At 53.1% G+C, this 8,206-nt stretch overlaps 1 protein-coding gene across 3 annotated transcripts in view; it reads left to right on the top strand.

The window, feature by feature from the left end:
- Mgat3 (beta-1,4-mannosyl-glycoprotein 4-beta-N-acetylglucosaminyltransferase) overlaps positions 1-7,013 on the top strand; it is a 42,141-nt gene extending 35,128 nt beyond the window's left edge. For 2 of the 3 annotated variants that reach the window (XM_052748379.1, XM_052748377.1), the window contains exon 2: positions 2,421-7,013. In XM_052748379.1, the coding sequence (XP_052604339.1) occupies positions 2,428-4,038 (1,611 nt within the window). In that variant the 5' untranslated portion in view covers positions 2,421-2,427 and the 3' untranslated portion in view covers positions 4,039-7,013. Of the gene's footprint in view, positions 1-1,325; positions 1,427-2,420 lie in introns of those variants that run through there. The other variant, XM_052748378.1, reaches the window with a different exon arrangement.
- The last annotated feature ends 1,193 nt before the right edge of the window (positions 7,014-8,206 follow it).

Consider the following 8,206-nt stretch of genomic DNA (forward strand, 5'->3'; position numbering starts at 1 on the left):
TGGGTTCTCCCACCCCTATCTAAATAAGGGCCTGTTTTTTTGTGATGTAAACTTAAGTAACCTCTAGCTCCTGCAGAGTGGAGTAGGACCTCAGAATATCTCAAATAGTAGTAGCCTAAGCAATAAAAAGGATCAGTCTCTGCCTTAGGGTCTCAGTGATCTCATGTCTGGTTTTGTTGTTTGGTTTTGAAGCTGTAAATCTGTATTTTTGTTTGTTTGTTTTGAGACAGGGTTTCTCTGTGTAGCCCTGGCTGTCCTGGAACTCACTCTGTAGACGAGGCTGGCCTCAAACTCACAGAGATCCACCCACCTCTGCTGGGATTAAAGGCGTGTGTGTGCCATCACCACCACCACCACCAGGCCTGTATTATTTTTTTTAATCTAGATAGGAAGCAAGTATGATAAACACTCATGATTTACTTTTTATTTAAACCAGTGGTTTTCAACCTTCATAATGAATGCTGGGACCCTTTAATACAGTTCCTCATGTTGTGGTGATACCCCTCCAACCATAAAGTGATTTTTGTTGCTACTTCCTAACTGTAATTTTGATACTGTTATGAATTGTAGTATAAATATCTGCGTTTTTCAATGGTCTTAGGTGACCCTTGCGAAGGGGGTCACAACCCACAGGTTGAGAATCTCTTATTTAAGCAGTACTATCTAAATTAGGGGAGCCCTCTCATATTTAAGTTGGGTTAAGTCCCTGGAATCTAGGCTAGGAAACAACAGAACAAGAGGAAGAACATTTAAAAGAACTCAGCAGGTGATTGAGTTGGGTTATTTCTTTTTGTTAACCTCTGTTACTGTGACTGGAAAGCTCAAAGCTAAATCAAAGCGAGACATTAAGGAAAATAAAACATCTTAGCAGCCTGGTATTGCCTCCTTAGTCTAATAAAAAGAAGGAGAGAGAGATTGGTAACCAGAAGGCACACTAGGACTAAGAACTTAGTTCTGTGGATGCCCTCAGTTTGCCATGTGGTTACATTAACTACCATAGTGGCCAGTTCACATGACCGATGATGATGTCATCAGCCAAATGGCAGCCAACCTCATGATGGCTTTGCTGTCCATCTCCCCCCCCCCCCCCCCCCCCCCCCCCCCCCCCCCCGCCCCCCAGGCAGGGTTTCTCTGTGTAGCTTTGGAGCCTGTCCTGGAACTCACTCTGTAGCCCAGGCTGGCCTTGAACTCACCGAGATACACCTGCCTCTGCCACCCACCGACCACCGCCCGGTGTGGGTTTTTTTTGTTTTTGTTTTTATGTGCACCGGCGTTTTGCCTGCCTGCGTGTCTGCGTGAGGGTGCCAGATTCCCTGGAACTGAAGTTACTGTGAGTGGCCATGCGGATGCTGGGAATCGAACCTGGGTCCTCGGGAAGAGCAGTGCTCTTAACCACTAAGCCATCTCTCCAGCCCCATATCCACAGGTCTCTGGTCACTAGTTTAACTGACTTCCTAGGATACATAGACATTAGAGGTAGAAGGTCTGAGGGGGACTTTCCTTGTTAGAGAGAAGACTATAAAATCATGAGCCCATCCCAGGGAGAGGGGTCGGCAGGTAATGAACACACCTTCCTAGCCTTTCATGGTTTGGCCTGATTTCTTACCTTGATGAGGTAGTCCTCACACCCCAAGAGGAAGCCCTCCACCTAGTCCCTCTGCGTTTTTCTGTGAAAATGTACTGAAAGAGGTTTGTTGGTTCCTTCACACCCACACACATACACACCGAAATAATAAAAGCGGGGGGGGGGGGGGGGTATAAGAGGAAGAGTGGCCCAGGGTAGTGCGTCAACGAGCCCCTGAGCAGCTTGCCAGCTGCTGCACACCCCACGCTCTACCTGTGGAGCCTGCCACCCTCTCGCACAGCATTTCCCCCTGGCTGCCTTTTGCTCCAGGAGCCAAGCCTAGCCTTGATGAGCAGCGTGTGCCTTCTGGTGGAGGAGCAGTCTACGGAGAGATGTGATGGGGTCTCGGGTGTCAGAGCAGGGGCAGGGGCCTTGGTAAAGACAGTCGTGTGTGTGTGTGTGTGTGTATGTGTGTGTGTGTGTGTGTGTGTGTGTGCGCGCTCGCTCATGCGCGCGCGCTGCCCCCCGCACATGCAAGTAAGACAGAGAGAGACAGAGACAGAGAGAAAGTGAGAGAGTTTCTGTACATAGCCCTGGCTGTCCTGAAACTCACTATGCAGACCAGGCTGGCCCCCAGCTCATGGAGATCTATCGACCTGTCTCCGCCTCCCAAGTGTTGGGATTAAAGGTGTGTCACCACGCCTGGGACAGTGACCTTTTGAGGATAAGAAGGTGGGGTGACAGTGCAATGCAGGACATTCTCGCAGGTGACTGCAGCTAGGACTCCCCTCCAGCCCCCTTCCGAGGACAGGAGCCTCGGGCTGCCCTGACTTCTCGCTCTTCCCGTTTCCTGCAGGACGAAGATGAGACGCTACAAACTCTTTCTCATGTTCTGTATGGCCGGCCTGTGCCTCATCTCCTTCCTCCACTTCTTTAAGACCTTGTCCTATGTCACCTTCCCCAGAGAACTGGCCTCCCTCAGCCCTAACCTGGTATCCAGCTTCTTCTGGAACAATGCCCCTGTCACTCCCCAGGCCAGTCCGGAGCCGGGTGGCGCCGACCTGTTGCGGACCCCACTCTACTCCCACTCCCCCTTGCTCCAGCCACTGTCCCCCAGCAAGGCCACCGAGGAACTGCACCGAGTGGACTTCTTCTTGTCGGAGGACACCACTGAATATTTTGTGCGCACCAAAGCCGGGGGTGTCTGTTTCAAACCAGGTACCAAGATGCTGGAGAAACCTTCTTCAGGGCGCACGGAGGAGAAGCCCGAGGTGGCTGAGGGCTCCTCGGCCCGCGGCCCTGCTCGGAGGCCCATGCGGCACGTGTTGAATGCGCGAGAGCGGCCGGGTAGCCGGGGCACTAGGCGCAAGTGGGTTGAGTGTGTGTGCCTGCCAGGCTGGCACGGGCCCAGCTGCGGGGTGCCCACAGTGGTGCAGTATTCCAACCTGCCCACCAAGGAGCGCCTGGTACCCAGGGAGGTGCCGAGGCGGGTTATCAATGCCATCAACATCAACCACGAGTTTGACCTCCTGGATGTGCGTTTCCACGAGCTGGGCGATGTGGTGGACGCCTTCGTGGTGTGCGAGTCCAACTTCACCGCCTACGGGGAGCCGCGGCCGCTCAAGTTCCGAGAGATGCTGACCAACGGCACCTTCGAGTACATCCGCCACAAGGTGCTCTACGTCTTTCTGGACCACTTCCCACCCGGTGGCCGGCAGGACGGCTGGATCGCAGACGACTACCTGCGCACCTTCCTCACCCAGGATGGTGTCTCCCGCTTGCGCAACCTGCGGCCTGATGATGTCTTCATCATCGATGACGCTGACGAGATCCCAGCGCGTGATGGTGTGCTGTTTCTCAAGCTCTACGACGGCTGGACCGAGCCCTTTGCCTTCCACATGCGCAAGTCCCTGTACGGCTTCTTCTGGAAGCAACCGGGCACGCTGGAGGTGGTGTCGGGCTGCACTGTGGACATGTTGCAGGCCGTGTATGGGCTGGATGGCATCCGCCTGCGCCGTCGCCAATACTACACCATGCCCAACTTCCGACAGTATGAGAACCGCACAGGCCACATCCTAGTGCAGTGGTCCCTTGGCAGTCCCCTGCACTTTGCGGGCTGGCATTGCTCCTGGTGCTTCACGCCTGAGGGCATCTATTTCAAGCTTGTGTCGGCTCAGAATGGCGACTTCCCACGCTGGGGGGACTATGAGGACAAGAGGGACCTCAATTACATCCGCAGCTTGATTCGCACCGGGGGCTGGTTCGACGGCACACAGCAGGAGTACCCTCCCGCAGACCCCAGTGAGCACATGTATGCTCCCAAATACCTACTCAAGAACTATGACCAGTTCCGCTACCTGCTGGACAACCCATACCGGGAGCCAAAGAGCACTGTGGAGGATGGGCGCCGGAACCCGGGCTCCGAGGGAAGGTCACCTGCTGCCAGGGGCAAGTTGGATGCAGTGGAGGGCTAGGGCTGGGTAGGCTGGGGTGATGGCTACCCCAGTTTTATCTTTGGCCTCCTCATGTCCCTGGGGGCTCTTGAGAGAGCCAGGAGTCATGGTAGGTGGCTCTCTCTGCTCAAGCCCTCTGGAATTAAGGGTCAGGCCTTTTAGCCCAAAACAGAAAAGAAAAATTAATCTTTTCCAGTAGAGAAGAGCAAGCCCACACATCTATGCAGCATTTTGTCCCCAAGAGTGCTGTGGGCAAGAAGTGTCCCTGGAGCGCATAAGGTGGTTTTCTGGGGCTGGGAGGGCTATGGAGTTTCAGCCTAGTTGAGAGAAGCCCACCGTTGACATCCTGGATTATTGACCTGCAATGGAAAGGGGGGTATGCCATGCCAGGAGTTCCCAGGACACTGTAAATAAATGCCTTTGGGTTCAGGAGCAAGAAGAGCCACTTTGAGGGAGGGACTGAAAAGTGTATCTGCTCTTGGTCTCGGCCGAGAAGCTAGGAGAGTGGTGGAAAATGCACCCGGGAAAGAGAGCACTTGGCAGCTTCCTCAGAAGTGCTGGACCCGAGGAATGAGGTCACTGCTGGCGGGAGGACGGAGCCAGCGGCCGTCAGTGCCCCTGCCCCTGTAGGCAGACGTGCTGGGGGCCTGAGGAACCTTCCTCTTGGTTCCAAATCTAGCCTTGAAGGCTTTTTCGCTTTTCCTGTTGCTGTCTCATGGGATGCCAGCTCAGCTGCTTGCAAAGGACTCCAGGAGTCCAGTTCTCAGGGTGGGACAGGAGCTGGAGACTGTATGGGCAGCCAGTATAAGGGGTGGGACAAGAAAAGGGGACTGACAGAGGCCTCTCTCTCTCTCCCTCCCCATCACTCTCTGCTGGCATCCAGTCCCATTCTACCACCATCCCAGGTGCAGACATTCCTGTGCCCTCCCCCACCCCAGAGTAGGCTAGGGGCCAAGGAAGGGGCCACAAGTTTTCTGGGGCCCAAGAAAGGGCCTTAAGGTCGGTGATATGTCAACCCATTCCTCTTGATTTGCCTTGTGGGGGCCCGGGATGTATTTGTTGGAGAAGATTCTGAGATCATGTAGAAGCCCCTCGGCAAACATCGGTCAAGTAAGACCAGCTTGTTTTTAATTTAGTAGTCTAGGGGGTGATGGTCCAGGGCCTGTAAGACAGACAGCTTAGCTTCATTCACAACTTCCAGGTCTGGATAGAGTGGCTGCTCCCGCTCACATGAAAAGACGAGGAAGTGTGAACTCTTTCCTGTGAAGGGCAGGAGGCAGATATGTCTGTTGTTTCTGATCGCATCTTACTGGTCAGGACTTAGCTGCATGGCTACAGGTAGTTGCAAGGAAAACTGGGAAATGTAGTTTTGAGCAGGGCTGCTGTGTGCCTGCCTCAGTTTGAGAGTTCTGTATTACCAGCAGCACCTTTGTGGGAGGGGTGCAAATGATTGATTGCTCATCATGGGACCCTGCTCTCTCCCTGCCTGCCCCGCGGTTGAGGTCCAATCGGGACTTGCAGGTGTATGGGAAGAGTGGGTGCCTCTCCCTGAGGCCCCTGACGTTCCCTTGATGCCAATTTGCAGGGCTATCTGTGGAATGGTCCGTGTTTGTGCGTGTGTGTATATTTATGGGCATGGGTGCATGCTTGGTGTGTATTGTACATGTCTGTATCCATGTGTCCCTGTACTAAGATGATGCTCACACGTGTGTGTAGGAGTATAGGCTTGGCTGTCCTCTTCCCTAGGACCTGGAGCCTATATTCTTGTCTCCTGTGGCCCCTCAAGATGTCTGAGGCAGGAAGTCCTTGGGGGACCTTGAAAGCAAGGCTAAAGGGAGTACAGGGTCTGTCTGTCTGTCTGTCTGTTTTTCAGACTGAGGAATGGAATCTTGCTAGCTAGAGGGCTATGCAGCTGAGAGCCCACCACTCCCTCAGCCTCTCTTCGCCACGGATACCCCAGCACCTCCTGGATGTTCTCATATTGGAGGCTTCCTGAGGGGTTTCTTCTGATTCAGCTCTGTCTGGAGCCGTTTACCAGGTGGTGCGGTGGGTGTGGGGTGGGGACAACTCTGGAGAACAGGCACAAACCAGGCTGAGGGGCTCTGTGGCTCCACTCCTCTCATTGAGGGGTCCCACCCATGAAACCTCCCTTCAAAGAGCTTCCCTCTCTCGTTCCTCTTGGGACTGAGAGGTGGCCCCAGAAGTCAGGATGTCCCAGAGGCGTATGGGTCCATCTGTGCCAGGGCACTCCTCTGAGATGCCTGTGGGTGCTCCCGAGGGATGCCTCCCCCTCAAATGAAATCCTCATCCCACACTCTGGGTAACCTCAGCTGCTTCATAGACACCCCATTTCAGGCATTTCAGGGCTCCTGCCTGCAGGTGACCAGTTCAGGGATACTGGGAAAGCACAGATCTAATGGGCTGGCCTTCTCTCTCAGACCAGTAGGAGGAAAATAACCATTTCAACCAGGCAGGAAGAGGCCTGGTCGTGGGCTGAGAGACCACCTGTGAGAGGTGGGGGCTAAAAGGTTTCACATCTAACCACAGCATACACTGGGAATTTGAGGGGCAGGGGACCCAGGACCATACCCTCAATATGAAGGGAAACTCTATTGAATGTGAATGTGGGCGCATTCTCCAGGAACCACTGTCCTGTGACCTCTAAACCCAAGGAGGCCTGTTCATTCCGGGCATCCAGCTGACCTCGTTCACCCAGGGGTCACAGCAGTTATAGGAGGCAGGCATGATGAAGCTTTGGAGACACAGGTGAGATTCAGGGTGGGAAGACAGGACCCACCCAAGCAGAAGGTAGGGCCCTGGGAAATGTGTAATTTAAGGACACCAATAATAATAATAGTATTATTTTTTTTGTAAAGGAAAATCAATATGTACATTCTGAAATCATTTTCTCTGTAAATGGTTGAATTTCATTTCACCCTTAAAGGGATGCTTAAAGGAGAAGATAATATTAATAATAAAAACAGCTGCGAAGTCTGGAGGGTGTGTGTGTGGCCAGTTTGTGGGTACTCTGGGGCAGAGATGGGTATGAGCAGACCGCAATGGTCTTGCTGCCCAGTCAGGACCTGTGGGGTATGAGGCCCTCACAAGTATTGGATGTGTGGGGAGAAGGAAACTACCCAGTCCCTTCACTTAGGGATGTGGTCACCCCCACATCCTTGGCTTGTTTCCTACCTGTGGATGGTATTACAGATACTAGGCCCCTGTTCAGTGGGAAGAAGAAGGAAGCTTGTATTCTAAAGTTGGTGGCACCTTCTTCTGGGATCAAGAGGACCCTCTAGGGATCCAGGTAAGGCATTGGTGCTTACTCCCACAGTTCTGCTTTGGGTACCCCCTCACAACCAGTGTCTGTCAAAGGTTCTCTAAATGCCTCAGCCATGATCACACAACTGCTTAAGTCTGGACCTGGGGGATGACAAGTGACCTCTTGTCTTGGAATGACCATCTCTGCCCTTGGGGTGCTACAATAGTCCCTGAGGCCTTGGAGCACAGAGCCTCTTGTCCCTAGCTGGGTCCTACGGGCAGTGCCAGAGATGGCGGATCAGACTCTTAGGTGCTGCCTGGGTCCTTTGTAGGGCAACTGTGTCACCTCCACATCGGACCGAAGGTCCAGAAGCCAGAGGGTGACAGCAGTGTTAGTGGCCTGACCTGAGACCAGAACTGCCCAGGTCTCTGGACACACTCCCAAAGTCCAAAAGGAGCTGAGTAGGTAGGGGCTTCGGGTAGGGTGGAAAGTGAATTCTGTAGAACCCAAGAAGGGGCTTTGGGTAGGTTGGAAAGTGAATTCTGTAGAACCCAAGAAGGGGCTTTGGGTAGGGTGGAAAGTGAATTCTGTAGAACCCAAGAAGTGAAGATGAAGACATCCCAGCCTGGCCAGAAGAGGGCGACAGCGACCCACTCGCCATTAGGTTTTTACAATTCTAGTTTGTGTTGGGGGTGTATCCTCATTATCATCAATATTTACAAATAATACGTTTATTTGCAGGCATTACTTATTAAATAATTATGCATCTTAAGCCAAATTCTAGACTGAAGAATCTGCTCCATCATGTCCATTTGACAAATGTGGAAAGTGAAGCCTAGACACCCCACACCTGCCTCAGACATCGGTGCAGCACATGGCAAGTTCAAGTTCACCTGTGGTCAGCAGCTGATGGTACTGTGGGACTGC

Source organism: Peromyscus californicus, unplaced genomic scaffold (assembly GCF_007827085.1).
Source record: "Peromyscus californicus insignis strain IS unplaced genomic scaffold, ASM782708v3 Scaffold_20__1_contigs__length_68692818, whole genome shotgun sequence".
Lineage (NCBI taxonomy): Eukaryota > Metazoa > Chordata > Mammalia > Rodentia > Cricetidae > Peromyscus > Peromyscus californicus.